This window comes from Malaclemys terrapin, chromosome 13 (genome assembly GCF_027887155.1).
Source record: "Malaclemys terrapin pileata isolate rMalTer1 chromosome 13, rMalTer1.hap1, whole genome shotgun sequence".
NCBI classification, from domain to species: domain Eukaryota; kingdom Metazoa; phylum Chordata; order Testudines; family Emydidae; genus Malaclemys; species Malaclemys terrapin.
The window spans coordinates 1,145,277-1,166,461 of record NC_071517.1 but is presented as its reverse complement, the minus strand read 5'-3'; the positions used below and the strand labels follow the sequence as shown (position 1 = coordinate 1,166,461).

General features: G+C 46.9%; 1 protein-coding gene across 1 annotated transcript in view; it reads left to right on the top strand.

Annotated features, from left to right (window-relative positions):
• Nucleotides 1-914: 914 nt before the first annotated feature.
• The window catches only part of DNAH17 (dynein axonemal heavy chain 17), an 87,542-nt gene continuing 67,271 nt past the window's right edge, over nt 915-21,185 (top strand). The window contains exons 1-21 of the mRNA XM_054047581.1: nt 915-1,259; nt 2,599-2,792; nt 3,223-3,415; nt 3,517-3,616; nt 3,930-4,015; nt 4,308-4,433; nt 5,305-5,460; nt 5,611-5,697; nt 6,881-7,048; nt 7,296-7,412; nt 8,471-8,736; nt 8,936-9,131; nt 9,443-9,589; nt 10,101-10,209; nt 11,152-11,255; nt 11,388-11,528; nt 12,145-12,288; nt 13,754-13,936; nt 16,492-16,746; nt 18,137-18,306; nt 18,890-19,112. Of these exons, the coding sequence (XP_053903556.1) occupies nt 915-1,259; nt 2,599-2,792; nt 3,223-3,415; nt 3,517-3,616; nt 3,930-4,015; nt 4,308-4,433; nt 5,305-5,460; nt 5,611-5,697; nt 6,881-7,048; nt 7,296-7,412; nt 8,471-8,736; nt 8,936-9,131; nt 9,443-9,589; nt 10,101-10,209; nt 11,152-11,255; nt 11,388-11,528; nt 12,145-12,288; nt 13,754-13,936; nt 16,492-16,746; nt 18,137-18,306; nt 18,890-19,112 (3,510 nt within the window). The remainder of the gene's footprint in view (nt 1,260-2,598; nt 2,793-3,222; nt 3,416-3,516; nt 3,617-3,929; nt 4,016-4,307; nt 4,434-5,304; nt 5,461-5,610; nt 5,698-6,880; nt 7,049-7,295; nt 7,413-8,470; nt 8,737-8,935; nt 9,132-9,442; nt 9,590-10,100; nt 10,210-11,151; nt 11,256-11,387; nt 11,529-12,144; nt 12,289-13,753; nt 13,937-16,491; nt 16,747-18,136; nt 18,307-18,889; nt 19,113-21,185) is intronic.

Sequence of the window (21,185 nt, the reverse complement as noted above, 5' to 3'; positions counted from 1 at the left end):
AGCTGATGGGCAGGATATAGGCTTGGGCCCAGGGGGCATACAGGCTGCCAGACAGTCCCGGGCCTGAAGGCGATTGGTGGCTGAGGGAGGGGCCAAGGTGGGACTGTGAGAGTGGGTCACGGGGGGGTGGGGTTAATATGGGGCTGCGAGAAGGGGCTGGGGCTAGGGACATGGGGTCTGAGGGGAAAATGGGATGGTGGAGGCTATGTTAAGAATTGCCCCCTTCCTTTCCCTGAGAACGTGAGGGACCTATTGTTGCCTCTGTCCGGCAGGCAGCACCTCTCCCTGGAGTGGGGGTGAGGGCAGTTTTCCTGGCTCCTGTCCCCTCCCAACAGCTGGAGCCGTGAGGGGGCAGAGGCTGGCAACCCATTGATATAAATCTCACCCCAATCTTTCTGGGGGCAAGACCCAAAAGGAGGGAGGTGAAAACAACAGAAGAGGAGGCTCTAAAGGCCGGGCACTGAGCGCGCCAGGCACTGAGCACTCCGCTCACCCTCGAAGGCGGCCTCTCCCTTTGGGGCTCTCGGTGTGGGTGCCTGGTGTTAGGCACTGAGGCCCTGCCTCCAGCAGAGCCAAGCAGCCACAGCTCCCTCCTCCTGCCTTTGGCGTTGTGGGTGCCAGCACTTCCGCACACCAGCCCACGGGGCAGCCAAACGCAGGGAGCATTTCAGTCTAAAACTTCAGCCCCATGGCTCAGCCTTTGCAGCTAAAGACTGGCAGCAAGGAGAGCGAGAGCATGGGCACCTGTGCAGGTGGGGCTAATTAGTCACTAATTACCTTGTCCTTTCAGTCTCACATTGCAGGAAGCACAGCTAGCCCTGAGTGCAGGAGCGACTAGGAGAAAACCAGCCTTGACCCCAGTGTGCTCGGTGTTACCCCTTTAAGTAGGACCCAGCTGAGCACCGAGGGGCAGGATGGCCACAGTGTCGGACAAGAGGGTGGAGTTCCTGGAGAACTATTCCACGCTCGCCCTCCGGTTCAAGCCAGACAAATGGGCCAAGTTCATAGGCAGCGAGGAGATCAATGCCCTGCTCATGGAGTTCTTTGAGAAGCAGGACGTGTTGGCGCTGGTGCTGACCCTGAACCCCGCCGGGCAGCTAACGCCCTGCCTGGAGTTCCCTCCCGCGCTCAAGAGCAAAGCGGTTTACTTTGTGAAGAAGAAGAGGGAAAACATCACCAAGGAAAACTTCCAGATCGGGCTCCTGGTGGGTGATATCAGCCCCTCCCCGGTGGATCAGCTAATGGCAGTGGTGGAGGAGGTGGGTGTCCTGGAGGCAAACGCTCCTGCCCCCCTCCGCTCCTTGGGAGCAGGCAAAGGGCTGGTTTCAGAGTACCCAGTGCTGAGGCCATGGGGGCAGAGCAAACCCGCTTGGCCCAAGGCTGGCTCCTAGAGTGTATCATTTCCACGCCAGCATCGCGTTCCATGCTGAGTGAATGAGCCGGAGTCCCAGGGACCTTCAGGAAGACTGTGGCTCCGAAGTTGCTGAGGTGCTTGCCCCTGACTCCCTTGTCTGTTTGCCATCTCTGCTCCCCATGGGCCTCCAGCACTGGGTACTCTGAAACCCCATTTCCCTGCTAGGCTGCTTCCAAACCTTCCCCAGCAACACCAAACTCCCCCTCAGCAGCTGCTCCCTCTCCAGAGCCAGGCCCTGCACATGACACATGCCCTGAGCTGAATGCTGTCTCCTTCACAAGGGCCAAGCCCTGGACGACCGCTTCTTTTGACTGGGTTTCCTCCTCTTTACATCTTGTAAGATACTGTGGTTTTTTTTTCCTGCCTTAATGTGAAGTGCCTGGGTCCCTGGCTGCACCAGGCAATAGCCGAGTGGTGCATCGGGGGGAGGGCTACCTGGGTCCCTGGCTGCACAAGGCAATAGCACAAGGAATAAAAAACCTCAAACCTTATTGCACATTCATGAAACACATTTTTAATAATTTATGGCTTGTAATTTTCCCCCCCAATTCCCCCAATGTCAGTGGCTCTGTGAGGGGAAACACATATCTCAGCTTAGTAGTTCTGGTGTTATTTATGTTGAAAAAATCTATTTCTTTAAAATATCGTGGAGTGTGTAATTTCCCCCCTCACTGAGATAACTTGGAATTGTCTGGATTTTTTTCAAACTACTAAATATTCACATTTACAGTATTGTCAACCCCAAGTGTTCAAAAATCGTGTTAGGCCCCCCCCAAATTCACGAGACATTAAAAAATATGCCAGGAGCATTTTCTTTTCTCTCTGAGCCATCGGGGTCTTACTCCTGTCATCTTTTCAAACTTTTCTCTGCAACCACAAGGACTAGAAATGTTGTTTTAACTGAAAACTGAGAGTCTCATGGAATCACCTGACTCCAGGAGCTAGGGCTTTAAGGAAAATGCCACACATTGCAAGGCTCTTGATACATTTGCCAGAGTTGGAAAGTGCAGCACCAAGCAGGGCACAAGCCATTCTTCTCAGCTGTGGCTTTGCTATATCACTTGGTAGTGATGTCACCTCTGCAAACAAGAGGATGATTTCTCAGCACAGTTTTATCTTCGGCCTCTGTCCCCCATAAAATACACACAGAGAACTAACAGAACTAAGGAAGTGTTTTCTTCTAGGTTGTTTATTCCTTATTCATGAACCAGGAGAACATGAGCGGGTGGCCTAAAGTGGTGTCTGATGATGTTGTAAAACAAGGCCACAGACTGAAAAATGAAATGTTTGTGATGGGAGGAAAGATCAAAGGGAAGACGCTGCTCCCTCTCCCAGAGCACCTGGAGAACCTGGCCAGTTCCACCGATTCCCTAGACAGGTGAGTGCTCCAGGAAATTCACTCTTGTATTTTTCCTGCAAAGAATATAACCTTGAATCCCTAGGGACCAGGGACCTGCTCTGTTGCAGAGGCTGTGCTCTCACCTGGTACCAGCTCTCTCTCACATGCATCAAACTGTGAAGTACCATTGGGAAGGGAAATCGGGAGTCAAAGGAATGGGTCTAACAGGGCTCTGGTCATGTGACCACCCCTAACCCATAGGCTCTGTGGAAGAGTGTGGGACACTCTGGGTTTTCATTAGGGAAGGTGTTTAGGATTAAAGCTGAAAATAAGGCTGCAGTTGCTCTGGCACCTAGTGGAAGTAAATGAGGGCAAGATTAGGAAAGAGTGGGGCCCCCACGTACACAGCATGAACTCCTGGAGCTGGTTTTTGATGCAGTCTCACCGAGTGACGGATGCTGCCTTTCAGACTCCCTGCGGCAATGGACAGCTCCTTATTACATGCCATTGAGACGATAATCATAGACTGGTCTCATCAGATAAGAGACGTACTGAGCAAAGATTCTGCCCAGCCCCTGCTGGATGGATCGAACCCACTGCCAAAGGTGGAATTTGAATTCTGGAGCTCCAGGCTGGTCAATCTACAATGCATTCATGAGCAGGTACCGTGTCTCCTGGCCATTTCTGGGCTGATAACGTTTCTCTCAAATACGCTGTTGTGCGCTCTTGGAATGCTGACGTGTTGATACTTTTTGATGTCTAGCTGCTTGCACCGAAAGTGAATAAAATAGCAGAGATTTTGAAGAAGGCGAAGAGTTGCTACTGGCCCGCTCTGAAGAATGTTTTCAAGGAAGTCAGTGCAGGTATAAGCCCCAGATAAAAATTTAACAAAAGGTATATCTCCATATATTGTATCTCATAGAGCTGGAAGGGACCCTGAAAGGTTATTAAGTCCAGGGCCCTGCTTTCACTAGCAGGACCAAGTACTGATTTTGCCCTAGATCCCTAAGAGGCCTCCTCAAGGATTGAACTCTCAACCCTGGGTTTAGCAAGCCAATGCTCAAACCACTGAGCTATCCCTCCCCCCTTTAGTCACAAAAAGGGATGGTTTCATTTTAGATTATATTTAATTGTATCTTCTGACTTCACCTACCCTGCAGTTTTCATTTGATGCAGGAGTGAAGGAAGCCAATGATATTAATCTATACTTGCAACCGCTTAAAGTTTTGCTGGAGGAAATGGAACAAACAGAATACCCTCAGGTATGTTGTTTGCAGAGAACTAGTACCCAGTTCTAAACCACCCAAGCTGCAAATTCCATGCAAGGATGTATGAAGCAGTTTCCAGATATTTCCATGCATGGGTTTTCTGCGTGTCAGTTTAGTCTTGTCGTCAGAATATTGCCATGTTTGACATTCTGAAATTCCGTTAAGTTTTATGATTTTCAGATTTCGTTATTGAAAGGTCAGGAAGTTCCAAGTGAAACTAACTTGCTTTACTGATGGGCCCATTGTTGCTTTTAAATGGATTCAAAGTATTGTCCTTTCTTCACAGCTGTCTCCCTACATTGACAGTGTCATGTACACCGTCTGCTTAATATGGGCTAACTCGGAACACTATAACACGCCGTCCCGGATCATTGTCATCTTACAGGAGATCTGCAACCTCTTAATTGAAATGGTACTGTCCTAGGGAAGGGTGCAATAGCATCGCAGTGTGGGTCTGCCTTCCAGGGTAAAGTCCATATGCAAGTGGGTTGCTGCCCCCCTTTTCCAGAGCGCCTGGAGCGGTGGAGGGACAATTGCTCTGGGCTGCTGCTGTTCTGATTTAAATCCCCCTCCTCTGTTCCATAGCAGCACCCACAGTGGCACTCTTCCCTCAGACATTTTGGGATAGAGTCAAGCCCAGAAGTGACCTGTGCTTCAGGCTGAGGCACTCAGGAACGCTAGAAATTGCCCCTGCTGGAAAAACGCTAGCAGGGAAGGTGAGGTGAGGTGTCTGGGCCAGCTGGAAGGAGGGAGAAGACAGTCAGACAGTCAGTGTCCTGTTGCTGGGTGACCATTTATAGAGGCAGTTTCTCTTCGTTCTTAAAGGGCCAGGAGCCAAACTCACTGTTGCCCAACAGGGCAAAGGGGCTTCGGGGGTTGTATAGCCCCCGATGAATCGCATCCACACAGAGGCCTTTGTGCCACCATGGCAGAAACCCCTGGTTCATTCTGGCATGGGCCAGGTGAAGAACGGGCAGCAGAGAGGGCAGAGGAGGTGCTGTAGCCAGGACAATCCTACAGCCTCCCTGGCAATTCCCTGAGCTGCCAAGTTTGTGCTAGAGGCTGCCCCCGAGTAGGGGAGGCCCAGGATGTGCCACTCACTCCCTGTGCCAGCTCTTGCCCCGGCGCAGGGATGAACTGGGCTCGACAGTGGTGTGTTGCGATTGCTGGTTTGCATAAGTGATCCGACTGGGGGAACTCCTTGCCTACAGAAGAAACAAAGCATGTGACCTTCTAGTTGGAACTGCTCTTAAAGGCCTGTTACTGCATTTTACTTTGTTTAGACCCGAACCTTCCTGAGCCCCGAGGAAGTGATGAAAGGCCTGCAAGGAGAAATAGAAGAGATCTTGGGAGGGATCAAACTAGGCCCTTCAATTATAGAGAGACTTTACCAAACCTACCACAGGTGCTGCTCGGAGCTGATGCCCACGTTCTTTAAGGTATGTTTCTGCTGACCGCCTTTGGGATCAGCTGGGCACAGGGGCATGGAGAAAGCACTCAGCCGAAAGCACCACATCCCCATCTTACTAACCCTATCCCATAGCGATGCTGGGCTCGTATTACGCTGACAAATCTTTCTCTGGTTTCAGGACAAGGAGGCCAGGCTATGGGAGTTCCCTTCATCTCTTGTGTTTACCAGAATGAATTCATTTTTGCACAGACTGAAGACTATCGAGGTGCCTATGAAATATTTTGTGTCTGGTAGTTCAACTGGTGCTTGTTCTGATTGGGAAGCCTTTCTGTGTGCTCCATGTTTCCGATAGTGCTCACAAAATGGCAGGAGCCTGCCAAACCACCCAGAAGCTACAAGCCCTGCCCTGAGGTGCTCCCAGTCTAAAGACAGATGAATTAGCCATCAGGCAGAGGGCAGGAGAAAGGGTACAACCAAATATACCTACAGGGTGTAAACTGGTCCCAAATGCCAAATCCTTACACCAGTTGTCACCATGTCAGCAGTGGGTCTCCAGGAGGAATGTGACAGGGAAAGAGGAGAGGTCTTCTGGGTGAACTTGAGGTGCTTCTTGCACAGTGGTCACCAGAGAAGCAGGCATTTGTGTGGGTGGAGGAGCTGCAGCAGAATAGGGCACAAGGCATTACAGGCTCATGAAAGCTTCTGCAGCTGATGCATCCTTTGGTTTGATCCTTTTGTCATCAGCACCCTCGTGCCTTCCTCCTCAACGAGTGCTGCTTGTCAGTCATCCACTCTGTCATACACATAGGGGCCGGTACTTGAAGAAGAAAGAGAGGTTATGTATCTGTGCAATAACCAGAGTTCTTCGAGATGCGTGGTCCCTATCTGTATTCCACTACCTATCCTCCTTCCCTCTGCTTCGGATCCTTACAATTCATGGGAGAGAAGGCACAGGAGATGTGGTTGGTCTGTGCCACTCCTTGGTTTGGAGCATGAGGAGAGGAAGGGTGCAGGTGCAGACCAATGTCTTCTGGTCTCGGGCGCGTGGCGCACATACGCCCCCCACAGTGGAATACAGATGGGGAGAACTCCAGTTACTGTACAAGATAAGAAACCTCTCATTCATCACTCAGGCCCTGAGTCACTAAGCGTGTGCCGAAATGTAAGTACGTAACTAGTCCCATTAAGCTAGATGTGTGCTTAAGTACCTGGCTGAATCAGGGCTTTCTGTTTTCCCTTCTGCAAAGGTGAGGAGATAATCCTTTGAAGTCCTCTGATGAAAGACACTAAGTGCAACATAGAACTTGCATTATTATTAGTTAGTTAGCAGCTGCATTTTTCTTCTTGATCACCAGGTCCCTGTTCTCTTTCACTAGAACCCTGGCGTGTAGGTAACAGCATTTCGATATGAAGATGTATTGAGTGTGGTGATTGTTTCTGTTCATTAGGAGTTGTACGTAACAGCTATTGAATTTCTGAAGCTGGAGAAAATTGAGTTGGGAGGAGTGAGAGGAAACATCCTTGGGAGCATGGTATTTCAGATTTATGAGGAAGTCTCTGAACTCATTAAGGTTTTTGCTGATTGCGGATATGATCCCTTAGATCCTGCAGAAAAGGTGAGTAAATGTTAGTATGAAAAATGTATTCATTTGTTAGATGAATAAATTACTTGCTTTGAACAAGGCAGAGGACCTGCATATTAGAACAATCACCATGGCAACAAATGTACTTACTTTAGGGAAAAACTCTCATCTTAGCACTCATCCATAAAATCAGTTCATTTAAATTGAATGGTTCTCTATATAAAATACCTAAGCATGGCTTAATCCTATTATTTAAATCCTTTGTTCTTTTTATTGACAGGAATTTGATGAAGATTTTGCAGAGTTCCAGACCAAAATTCAGGATTTGGATAGAAGATTGGCAACCATTTTTTCTCAGGGATTTAACGACTGTAATAGTATTGAATCTGCTGTCAAGGTATAAATGTGCATGTATGGTTGGTGAGTCTCTTTTCTAGCAAGAGTGTTAGCACATGCTGTAATTAGGGTGAATTTGCTTTGGGGTCTGATACCAAATCTATGAACACTCTTGTCAGAGAAGAAGTTTCTGTATTTATATACACATTAAAATAACGATTGAACGTCAAGACTTTAGAGATCTTGGGGGCCCAACCTGAGACACTTCAAAGGGGGCTGATTTTCCTTAGAGGAGGCAGAGTCTGTAGGGGTGAGTGCAGGTCAGACAGAGGAAGCTAGTGGCGGGGGGGTGGGGTGCGCCCCGGCAGGGTCACAGAGGAAGATGTTAACTTGGAATGTAAATATTAGAGCTGGTCAAAACATTTTCAGTGGAGCCGTTTTCCATCAGAAAATGCAGTTTTGTCAAAAAAAAAAAAAATTTTACAGGAACTTGTCAATTTCGATGACATTTTCAATAGGAAAAAGCCTATATGAATTAATTGTTTAAACTTTTTCATTTCATTTCAACAATGCTGAAGTGTTTTTTGACATTTTCATTTAGACTTTTCTATGATTTTAAAATGTTGCCTATAAACTACAATATTAATTATATACATATTACATTTAACATTTTAATATCATAGAAAAGTCTAAATGAAATGAAACCATCAAATGTTTTGATGGTTGTGAATAAGAACATTTTGAAGTTTTTATGTGGAAAAATGTCTAAATTTCAGCTTTTTATTCCAATTTAGAACTTTTTTTTTTGTCAAAATTTGGAAATTTCCTATGGCCTGGAAATTCCGATTTCCTGCTCTAGTATCTATCCAATCTTCTGCACATGGACCAGATAGAGAGATGAGGCCATTTAACTGAAGTGGTTTGTGGAAGGGGCCTGTGGAAGAGGTGACTCTTTAGGTGATCCAGTATTTAAAAGTAGATGAAAGGCATTATATACATCTAGAGTGGTTTTAGCATAATTTAACTAATGCCTTTTGGAAGAATCAGCAGCATTCTCAATAGCCTATGTCAGCAGATACGTTGACGTATAAACAGTTTACCAATTTCTTTGTTCTTTAGCAAATACACATGTTTGGATCGCTATTGGACCGACCTCTGATAAAGGCAGAAGTGTCCCCTCACTACTCCACCCTTTTGGAAATGTTTAATGTTGAATTGGACAATGCAAAGATAATGTATGATGCCCAGATAGCGGCCACGAAATCAGGAGGCGTGCCACCTATCAGCAAAAATATGCCTCCTGTTGCTGGGCAGCTGAAGTGGGCTCTGGAGCTCCAAGAAAGACTAGAGACTCCAATGAAGGAGTTGCAAGCCATTGATCACCCGTAAGTAGGTTTCGTTGGTGTTTTGCACTTTAGGATATGCTGTTATCCAGTGTATGTACAACGGAGCAGCAATGATCATTTACAGAGGACAAAGCACATATCCACTTAGACCACCAAGGTTCTGTTTGGCATTGTGATTAAATCCCCAGCTCTATCAGTGTATCTGTTTTGTCAATTCCAACTTTTCCTTTGGTTACAGTGTTATGGTCAGTGCTGAAGCTAAACTGGTGTCCGAGAAGTATAAGGAGATGATACGTTTGCTGCAGAATTGCCGAGAGAAGACCTATGAAGAGTGGATAAGTAGAGTAGATGCAGACTGCCAATTTAACCTCGAACAGCCGCTGATACGGAGAGATCCAGACGCTACTCTCATCAGCGTGAACTTCAGCAAGGAGGTGGGTGGCAACTTTGTACACAAAGCTGTCTTGTTGAAATCAGTCTGGGCAGAAATGAAATGTTTGTAGCTGATACTGTATGAGCCCTGTTCTGTTAGTGTCTGTTTTATTTTGACTACTACTGCTGAGACAAACCCCTTCCAGTAACCTTGCTGCATTTGTGTACTGGTTTGGACTGGCACCTCAGGGAATAGCAGTGATAAACCATTTGGACTCATATCTGATTTTCTTGAGAGATTTTCAATATGGGATGATGCTGAAGCTTTTCCTTTTATGAAGAGGTAATTATTTCTAATTATTGTATTTCGTAGCTAGTTGCTGTTCTACGTGAAGTCAAGTATTTGAATTTTCAGAAGCAAAAAGATATTCCAGATAGTGCTGGCAATCTCTTTTCTCAAAATGAAACTTTCCGGAAGTTTGTGGGCAATCTGGATCTCATTGTCGGTTGGTACAATAAGGCAAGTTTGAAAAAGGGGGAGGCAATGTGGAAAGATAACAGGATCAGCGTGTGTCTGTCTCTTTGCCTTGTTTAGAAGAGTTAGATTCAAGTTTGTACAAAACTGGCTAACACTTTAAAATTGTGCTCCGACTATTATAAACTGGGTTATAAAAAATCCAGGTGGTTTGAATTAAACCAGTCAAACTGTCGTGTGTAACTAGCCCTACTTCATGGCTTAGGCAGCTCTCTCCTGCAGTGCTATCCTAGGGTTGCAGGTTGCTGCACATCACTGTAATATTTAAGAGCATGTTATTTGCTGGGACCTCTCCCATGTCACCTCCGCTGTTCCACCCTTCCAGCCTGTCTGTGTGGAATGTGAAGCCTCCATTTCTCTCTCTGAAACCAGCTAAGATGGTTCAAAAATGAGTGTGCTCAGAAAAGGCTGCTTTTCCGCAGTTACGGCAGCCGCTCACCCTTTGTCCCACAGAACTACTTTTGGATCCTAAGCCAGTGATGCTTTTGTTTTCCAGATCAAGACAACCATACTGTCAGTAGAGCTTCCACTGGTGAAGCAGGAGTTAGAAGAGAATGATATCAAGCTGCAGAAAGCCGAAACCACCTTGTTTTGGAGCAATGAAGGTACAAAGTCAGTCACGTCATCATTACCTGTTTCCAGTTGACAAAATGTTTCTGTGCGCGTTCTGGGGAGAATCCCCTGCGTCATGACATTAGAGCCATGAGTTCTCATTTATTTCCTTGGCCCAAAGGACCCGGGTTGGGCTGACATGTTCTCGGGTCCTAGAAGGGCTTTGATGTTGCTAGCATGGGGGGTCTTCAAGCGCCAGTCACTGTCAGTGGTGCAGAGTGGCTCTGTCTGCCCCCCAGGCCGAGCACACACTGCTCCCAGCCCAGGGAGTGAAGGCTGACGCAGCTGCTCATTTGCTGGGCCAGCCGTGCTTCTCTGTGCTGATTTGCAGATGTCATTTTTGAAGCCTTTACCCTAATTCCTCCAAAGTGAGTCCCTTAAGAGGTCCCCACTCCCAAGGTCTGTACCCTGTGTGGGTGACTGCAGTCTTTGAGCACCTGCCACTGGCACATAGAGCTCACATGCCATTGCTAAGTACACTAGCAACTCCTTCCTCATGACTGACACTAAACTACTCGGAGTCCTAGCTTATTCCGCCAAGGCAATTGGAGTATATGGAAGCCCTGCCAGTTCCCACTCATTATGAAAAGCCTTTCTACCTCCTGCATGGATCAAGAATATACTGGGATTATCTCTAAGAAAGGGCTAATGATGGGAGGCAGTCGGGGTGTTAGACCCACTGAGCAGATGCTGGGGGGTGCTGACATTCAGTTGTGTGGCAGCCAAAGCCTTCAGTTGGGGAAGCCTCCCGTGCCACATGCATAAAGCAGAGCATGAATCCACTGTCAGATTTACCATCTGAGAATCCAAATTACAGGTGAATTTCTTTTGTATCTCTCCTCAACAATCTGATGATCAGAGCCATCAGGCAAGCAGTTACTTTGATGACTGGAGACCTTATCTGTCTACTAGATAGAAATGCATTTTTCTCTCAGGTGTTATGGAATATATTCAGGAGATGAGAAATGTCTTGCATGATTTAGAGGCAAGAATCCAGAAAACTAAGTTAAATGTGGAGAATATCAGCCAGCTTATGCAGGTGGGTGAAAGATTTTTCCAGGCACTTTTGAAAATAATATTCTTGGTATATATTAAATCTCTCTCCTCTGCAGGCATAGTATTTCCCAAGGGTAGTAAAAGTGCATCTTTTAGGTCTTTTTTTTCCATACAGGAATGGTCAGCCAGTCCTCTGTTTGAAAGGAAAGACAATAAGGAAACGTCTCTCTTAGACTTGGATGGAAAAGCTAATACCATAAACAAACGCTATGCAGCAATTAAAGATGCTGGACAAAAGATTCAGACTATGCTTATGGTAAGAAACTAGGAAAGATAAACTCAATCGAGTTGGAACTGTTTTAACAATAGTTAATTATATCTAGCACTTATGTGCTATAGCACTTTTAAACTTCTAACCACTTCCACATACAGTACTGATGTTTTCCATGCATGGGTGTAAATGGTGGACTCAAACGATCTGGGGCACAGCCTTGAAGTCTTTACTCTGGCAAAACTCCCACAGAAGTCAATGGGCGTTATAGTTCAGTAAGGACTTCATGCATAAGTCTGTAGTGCTTTGTTAAAGACCTTTGGCTGGATTCATGTATTTTTTTTTCTCATGTTCTTACTGTACAACTGAGATTAAAAAAAAAAGTCTATATGACTGCTGTCTGGGGGAATTTTTGACACATGTATGGCTTTTTGGCATGCCCTGGGGACAGTTTCTTTTCAGAGGACGTTACATAAAAGTTGTTTCTTTCCCTTACATTCAAATGGAATTGTAGAGAAGCAACAACATATACATTTGGTACCAGAAAACTAGACTTTTGACTTAATCAAATGTTAACTCCCGTTTTTCATTGAAAGAAGGTAGGACATTTGCCTGACCATTTGTCAAACAAAAAGTTAATATAGCTTGGTTCTTTTTGCAGGAGAATGCAGACTTATTTAAGGCTGATAAGACATCCAAAACATGGCAAGACTATGTGGAATATGTGGATGACATGGTTTTGGATGGATTCTTCCAGTTTATTCGCAAATCTTTACAGTTTCTGCTCACCAACATGGCAGCTGATGTATGTTATCCAGCTTCCTCTTCCCTTGTATGAACTGTCAGTGTTTGCACATATATAATGCTTGTGCCACTATTATTTATGAATTATTTAAGGAAACCACCGTTTTTCTGATTTCTTAGAACATCTCTTGAAGTTACATTGCATGCACTGAATTTATTGTCTCAGTACATCCTATAAAGGTCTGTCCACAGGACAGCTGCCGCCATGCTTTTGTCCTAGTTAGTGGCCCGGTTATTGTAATCCGTTACAAATAACATGGTTCAGTGTGTGACCTGCCCTCACCCTCTCACCTCTTATTTGCCATTGCAGCCATCTGAGCACGTGCGCACCAATCCCTCTGTGGATGTGCAAGTGAATCCTGGGACAGTTTCGACCACTATCCCATAGTGCTTCAGCAGCTGCTGAGCAGAGGATTGTGGGTCTTTGAAATTGCTAACTATAATAAAGAAGGGAGCAAGAGAGGAGAGCTTGGGAGCAGAGGTGGGGAGTTCAGATTAGCCCTGGTGTGGAGTGTGTGTGTGTGTGTGTGTGTGTGCGGGGTGTCCAGGAGCAAATGGTGTTGCTCTGGCAGAGGGAGATGAGACTGAAGAGAGAAGACAGGATGAGGGTGGTGAATCGTTACTTGTGACCACACAAGTGCGCCCACTGACAAAGAGCAGAAGGTCAAGGACAGAGCCCTAGAAGCGATGCCTTCAGAGAGAGAGGGAGGAGAAGTGCCCCCAGGTGAGACAGTGGAGAAGTCCCCAGTTCCATCTGCAGCCCTGTGCTATCTCTTCTATTCTGAGTTTCTCCTCTGCTCTGCAATCATTAATCAGCCTCTCCTCCTCTGCGTTGCCCCTTCTGTCTAGTCCCAGATGCATCATTGTGTAACCCCGCTGCTTAACATGGCCAAATGAGCTCCTGTGTTTTCTTCTACACACTTTCTACCCTTCCCTCTTTCCCCATTGGGCTCTCACCATGTTCCCCTCCCTGTCATAGGCCATAACATCAGTGTCCTCTTTGACACGTCTTTCCTCTTCACCCACACATCCAGGCTGCCACTGAATTGCTCAGATACTGTGGTAACGAGCGTAGTCCAAAACCTGAATAGAATGGAATAGAAAAGAAATCTGGCCCTGATAATTAAAATGCTGCATGCCATTACTTTCTGCCTCAAGTTCAACTGCAGTAGCCCCCCTTGTAGAGAGGATAATGATAAGGAGCAGTCAACAATGTAGGGGAGCACAGCGTCCCAGACCTCTGGGGAAGAGAGAGGTGCTAAGGGGGGAGCAGAGAGGCCATGCATGAGCGTGGAGAAGAGGCGACTGTCAGTGGAGTGCTGGGGCAGAAGCCAGGGAAAGGGGGTCAGACAGAGGCTTAGCAATGAGGCAGTGAATGTAGTGGGCTAAATAGCACATTCCAGATGGGGCTGAGGGCAGGTGTTTGGAAGGCAGACAGTAATGCGCTTTGCACTAATGTATCGCAGGCCAATGCAGCTCCTTTGTTTGAAGTGCACATGGAACTACATAATGATGAATTAAGATACCGTCCATCGCTGGAAGTGGGAGCAGATAATGGTTTTCTGGAAGTGGTGGAAAATCTAATGAATGATATCTACAACACGGCTAAACTTATACCCCGGCTGGCTAAGGGGAAACTCAGCTACAAGGTTAGTCCTTCTGTGACCTGGACTCTTTCCCTTAGCCATCTTTGTCTGCCACGCACGGAGCTCCTTGCCACGCACCAGCATTTCCTGAGAGCTGAATGACTGACTGGCTTGTTTGGTGATTTTTTCAATGCACTTGTCACTGCCTCTCAGGGAACATGCACATAAGCTTTTAGATTACAAGAAAATGAATCTTTGTAATGGTGCATAGGGAGAAAGCTTGTTTCTAGGGTTTCAAAACTCAAAATATAGGGGGCTTTCAGTATCAATATCCATATCTGTAATTGCAGCCCAAAGTGAATAGGGAGCTAATGCAGTATTTGGAACAAGGATGTAGCAGGCTCCTTATGGCCAGCTCTGCTAAGTAAATAGGCCCCTGCATTTTGCACTGTTTGTAGCTTCAGAGTGGTTTTCAAGGCTAGTCCTATATAGAGCACAGTGTGTCCGTGGTAAAGGCTTGGATAACTGTGATGATGTGAATATCAGGGAGACCGTCACAAGTATCACACGCAGCGCAGATGAAAAAGATGCACTTCTGACTGTGAAGCCATGTGCAATTCCAGGTGCAACCTGGGTGTGATGTTGCACTCCATATGCTTTATGAAAATATGCTTGGAATGTGAATATGATGTAACTGGAATATGCTTTATGCAAAAAGTCTCTTGTAAGGTATCATTACAAAGCTTATAATCTACTGAGTGTGTTCATCCTATTTGTATGTATGAATTATTCTTGTATCTAGAACTAGAAATATGAAGTGAACACTGAGGTCCTATTGTAATGATGCAAAGTGTGGGCCATTAATGGTGGTTTAGAATCTTGATAGCTCCCATTGACTAGGACAATTGGTTGTAGATGGTTTAACTACCTGCAAGCCTTCTTGTGGACCTGTGGGCCAGCCTGTGGGTAATGAAGAATGAGGTCTTACAGTGACATGTGATCATGTCACATGATACTGGAATCCATCTTAAACCTGGTGCTTTTCCATTTAGAAGGAGGGGTGGGGACCCAGAGAGACACAGGATTCCCGCCTTGTGCCAAAGCTATAAAAGGGGGTGGAGCAGGACAAAGAGGCAGCCAGTCATGAGAAATCCCATAGTTACCACCTGAGCTGGAATTAACAAGGATTGTACCAGGGGAAAGGATTGGGCCCAGACTAGGAAGGAGTCTAGTTTGTGAAAGAAGCTTATTGGAACATCTCTGAGGGGGAGATTTACCTGTATTCAGTTTCTTGCGTGTTTTGTTTTATTTTGCTTGGTAACTTACTTTGTTCTGTCTGTTATTACTTGGAACCACTTAAATTCTACTTTTTATACTTAATAAAATCACTTTTGTTTATTAATTAACCCAGAGAAAGTAATTAATACCTGGGGGAGCAAACAACTGTGCATATCTCTCTATCATTGTTATAGAAGGTGGACAATTGGTGAGTTTACCCTGTATAAGCTTTATACAGAGTAAAACAGATTTATTTGGGGTTTAGGCTCCCAGAAAGACTGACTACTGGGTGCTGGGAAAGTCCCTGTTAACTGAGAAGCCCCTGGGCTAAGTGAATCTTGGTTTCTGTGAACTGAAGGGGGTGTGGCCCAACCTCTTGGTCTGTGCTGGAGCCGACTGGTGTGTCTAGCTCAGCAGGACGGGAGTGGAGGAAAGCCTTCTCTGGTGGGAGGTTTGTTCTCCATTGTATCCCAGCACACAGTTCTGAGGGAGTTTCTGTGACCCAACCCATCACACTGGGATCCAGAACGGTCAGTTGAACAAGAGGAGCAATGGGGTGGTGAGGACCGTAGCATGTAGATGTTGACTCCATGCTGACCTTGGTAGAGAGAAACAGTCTCTCTCTCTCTCTCTTTTTTTTTCTCTCTCTCTCTGAATAAACCATGATGGAAATTAAATGCAGAAACCTAACATGCTTATGGATTAAAACCAGGGCCGGCTCTGGCTTTTTTGCCACCCAAGGCCTCCCGCCGCCCCCTGCCCCCCGCCCCCCGGCGGGGAGCGCGGCAGGGGAGGGCGCCAAGCCCGGCTGCAGCCCTGGTCTCCCTGGCCGGCTGGAGCGCCGGGAGAAGGGTGGAGAGCCCGGCCGGGCCCCGCTCTCCCCGACCAGCTGGAGTGCCGGGAGGAGGGTGGAGAGCCTGGCCACGGTCCCGCTCTCCCCGGCCGGCCGGAGCGCCAGGGGAGGGCGGCAACCCGGCTGGGGCCCCGCTCTCCCCGAGCGCCGCCTCCCTCCAGGTGCCACCCCAAGCACATGCTTGGTAGGCTGGTGCCTGGAGCCGGCCCTGATTAAAACACTAATATGTCAAGAAACGTTTAAGTGAAGGTTGTCATAGTAACACTAGATTTCCCATACTGCACATGTGTATCATTTTTGGTGTATGTACACTGTAACTGCATATTAACAGTATGTATGTGCAATGCAGGTGAGATAATGTTACTGAGAAACCTTCACTTTTACATGTATTGCGTTGAGCATTACTGTGTGACCCTAATGTGACATTTAATGTCGTATATTGCATTCGTTTACTTCCTGACCCTGATGAGAAGTGTGTGTCTTTCAGAGTGACCTGGAAGATATGTCAGATCTAATTGAAATAAGAGAGGAGGTGGTTTCTCTAGTTGTCAGTGCCATGAAACAAGCTGAGGAATATGAAGACTCCTTTGAGAAATATTCCTATTTGTGGATGGATGATCACCACGAGTTTATGCAACGCTTCCTCATGTTTGGTCATGTGTTCACCCCAGAGGAGCTGGAGTCTCATGCAGAGGACTACTTACCACGCATCCCACCCACCCTAGAGCAGTTCCAGCAACAGGTGAGAGAACTCCCAAAGCAAAGGAGCTGTGGCTCGGTGCATGGCAGGTCTATGATACTAGCCTGGTACTATGAGGAGAACAGCAGCGATGCTGGTGCAGGGCCAGCCATTCCCCTCATAGACCATCCTTCCCATGGCACCCAAGCTCTTTCCATCCTTCTTCAGGGGAGCAGAGGGACTGCTCCCACACACACCATTGAGGGAATCTCTCTATACCAGTGGTCCCCAAACTTTTCAGGGCCACGCCCCCCGTGGAACCAGGAATGGGGCTGGAGCTCCTGCGGGGGAAGAGGGGATGCAGACAGGAGTAATGGGGCTGAGGCTGGGGGTGGGTCTGGGGCCGGGAGCAGGGCATAGGACTAGGTGCGGAGCCATGGTCTGGGGAAGGGTCTGGCGTGGGGCTGGGAGCTGGGGGCATAGCTAAGGGCCGGAGCAGAGCTGGGAGCAGAGCGGGGCTTGGGTGGCGCTCCCTCCCTATCCCCAGTGGGGGCTGGCCTGGTCCCTACCACACACCCCTGAATAGTTTGGGGACCTCTGCTCTATACCCATCTCACAGGGGCCCAGGACACAAGTTTCTTTTCCATCTTGCCATTGTATGGAGAACAACCATGCATCCACCAACCCTAATGCACTGATAGACATCTAGGGTCTGATTTCCCCACCCACCCCCCACTGCCCTGCCCCAGTCTCATTTATGCCTGTCCACAGTGGGTGTAACAGGGTCACCAAGTCAGAATAGAGAATCTGTATCCACTTTGCATAGGTGTAAATGGTGAGGCAAGGTGCACGACTGTGGAGAATCAGGCCCCTGAAATAGAGGGGGAGAGCGAGCAGCTGGTGCAAATCCATGTGGTTCCATTAAAGTAACATAGGCAATCTTCACTGACGTCAGTGGAGTGACGCTGACTTAGACCAACTGGGGATCTGGCCCATTGACTCTAATGGAGCAGGGCCGATTTACAGCCGCTGGAAGATCTGGCCCAGGATGGATAAAATGTTGGGTTTTTTACATTTAGACCTATCCCTCAAGCACGTTTCAAAGCACAGCGCTGAGGGACTCGCTAGCTCAGCAGCCCTGTGCTACCTGGGAGTTCGGGTGGGAGAGCAGCCAGGAAGGCACCTGCATGGAGGGGTCTGGCTTTGGTAGCAGCTGCCCTGACAGCATTTTGCTCCAGCCTCCCTGAGAGCTGTTAATGCAGCATTACTGTGTGTCTAGGTGCCCCCGAACACTGGAAAATCTGGGGCTTCAATAGTTTAGAAATAGTTGTGCTCAAAGTTTTACTGTTAAAAATCTTGAATTACAAACAATGATTTTGTGAAGCCCCCAGACAAGAGCCCCACTGGCCGTTCCGAGCTTGCTCCATGCGTGTCATTTCTACGCGCATTTCAGATCGACTCCTACGAGAAGCTCTACGAGGAAGTGTCCAAGTTTGAGAACACCAAGGTGTTCAATGGCTGGCTGCAGAGCGACTGCCGTCCATTCAAACAAGCACTTCTAAATATTATCAAGCGCTGGAGCCTCATGTTTAAGCAGCATCTCATTGACCACGTCACGACCAGGTAAAACAAGAGCGTGGTTCTCCAAAGCAAATCTCGCCTGACACACCCGGGATGGGAACTAGGGGTTAAGATTAACGTTGGAGGCAAGGATTTTGTAGCTGTGCCAATGGCTGTCGTACATGGAGACCAAGACTAAGGTCAGTTCTGGACTAGGAAAATGGGGTGTGTTTTAAACATAGTGGCCAAGAAATTCAAAGTAACGTGATATGAAATGATATCGCTTTGCACCCAGTGTAGACCAGAGTAGGTCATGTTTAACGAGGTGCTAGTGGGTCGTGCTCAGACCTGAAGGCCAGTGGAATGGCATCCATTTACACACACTGAGGATCTGAGACGCCAGTTTTTGTTCTGCTTGGAGAATTGCCCCCGGCATCCCCACTCCTGGGGCCCCTGGACTTGGAAAGGGTGTAGCCCCACTGGATGCTGCTCCCCTGGCCAGAGCCCCATGAGCCAGGGCTGTGGATCCATTTGGGCTGATATCTCAGGGAGCCACGGTGACTGTCAGAAGCAACCAGGCTTTGGATTTTTCTTGATCCTTTAACTGGCTGTTCAGAGAGGCTCCCACTGGCTTCTTTTCTTTTAGTCTCCAGGAGCTAGCAGCTTTCATGAAAGACGCAAATGCGGGCTTGACTAAACCTTTGAAAGAAGGAGATTATAATGGGCTGGTGGAGGTGATGGGACACTTGATGAGAGTCAAAGATAGACAGACAGCTACAGACCACATGTTTGAGCCCTTAAAGCAAACAATCGAACTGCTAAAGACTTATGGAGAAGAAATGCCGGAAGAAATTCATATGCAGCTGCATGTAGGTTATTTAATGTTGTTAGCTTAGCTTTGGGGTATTTTTAATAATGAAATCTGATGAATTTGCTTCTTTGTAGTAGGCTGAGATCCAAACTCACCTTTAATCATTTTTATTGCACATTCAGGTGCAAAGAGGTTCTAACTCTTTATAGAAAATGACTGAAATCAATCACTGCATTACTAATGCCATCTGTTACTGTGCTGCAAAAATAAGTACCTGTTATAAAAGAGAGCAGGAAACATTTTCTCTGAGATGGTCACTCTTTATTTGTTACCAGAAGGACCATAGGAGTGGCCTTGCTGGATCTTCCAAGGGTCTGTCTAGACCTCTCTGACAGTGGCTGGTACCACATGCTTCAGAGGGCATTACAGTATTCAGGGAGGGATCCCATTGGGTAACACAAGGGCGTGTGAGGAGTCTGTCCTCTCTTCTCTTCCATTCTATCAGACTTTTGACATGGTTTTTTGTTTTCAACATTGCTCCTCACTGAGACGAGAGGCTCACTGAGCTGCCCGCAGTCACGCCCAAATCATTTTCCTGAATGATTTTAGTTAATTTAGAACCCACTGTCAAGCTGCCTGCAGTGACTCAGGAGTGTGAATTCCAACCTCAGGGCAGATTGTTGAGAACCAGGGCACAAATCCCCAAATTGGTGATGAGTTTATACTTAGATTTCACCAACCAATTATTACATGTAAGATCCTCAGGCATCAGGAGTCTGACAGTCCCCTGGGATAAACTCCAATCTGTCTTGCCACCAAGGTGAGCTTGCCTTGATGGTCCCTTACACCAAGAATCATTGCAATACTCAGGTTACTCCCAGAACCAAAGCACCAATCACTTTCCCAGGTCAACTGCACCTTAGGTCTCATTCCACAGACAATGTTTGTAGCCAATCCTGTAATAAATTATATACAGATTTATTCAACAGGAAAAGGAAATAAGAGAGTTATTTACAAAGTTAAAGCAGGTAAACATAGATACACAAATGAGTTACAATCTTAAGTTTCAAAAGTAATAGAAACTTCTATAATAAGCAAGCTCTAAGCTCTGGGGATCCCTTGTGTATGCCTAGAAACTTTGTCTCGCAGAGTCCAAGCAGCAGAGAGAGACAGTTTCTTCTGATTAAGGGTTTTTATTCCCCTCCTCCCATGTGCTCTGAGCTGTAAACTCAGCTGATTGGAGGAATCCACTTGCATGACTCATCTTCATGGGAGGTGGGGGAGCAGAGCACAACATCTTTTGTCCTCTTTAATGTTCCACAATAGTTTGGCTGCTGTTGACCAGGACACAACACCTTTGGTTCCCGATCGGCATGTCACACTAGTTAATGTCTCTCTCCTATGTGGTGATTTACATAGTTATCGAGTCTTACAACACCAATGCTCAAATATTCCCTTTTAATATGGGAGACTAATATTATAAGTGAGGCTATGTCTATGTCTACACTATTGCAGGATCGACGCTCTGGCGATTGATGCATCGGGACTCAATTTAACGGGTCTAGTGAAGACCCACTAAATCGATGACCGAGTGCTCTCCAGTTGACCCCAGTACACCACCGGGAACAAGAGGAGTAAGGTAAGTCGACAGGAGAGTGTCTCCTGTTGACCCAGTGCGGTGTAGACACTGCAGTAAGTTGACCTAAGCTATGTCAACTCCAGCTACATTATTCACGTAGCTGGAGTTGCATAACTTAGGTTGACCTACCGCGGTAGTGTAGACATAGACTGAGATTATTGAATGCTTGTGAACTGCTGCATGCATTCAAGTCTAAACACTAAACACACACTCATAATTCTAATCCCTATTTTAACAATGCTAAACACAGATGAGCCAGGCTGATTCCATCTCTGTATTTGTCAGTGCTCCATTGAGACCTGGGAACCTTGGCATGAGCTGGCACCTGGTCTGCCAGTGTCACACCACCACTGTGTATGCAGAGTTTGAATAATTCCGTTCCACATGTTTGTCAACAGTGAGTTTGCTTTGCCCTTGTGCTGCCCATTCACCTAGCTTTGCCCAGTCCCTTTAACGTTCCTCCCAGGTTTGTGTTCTTTAGTCTCGACTAAC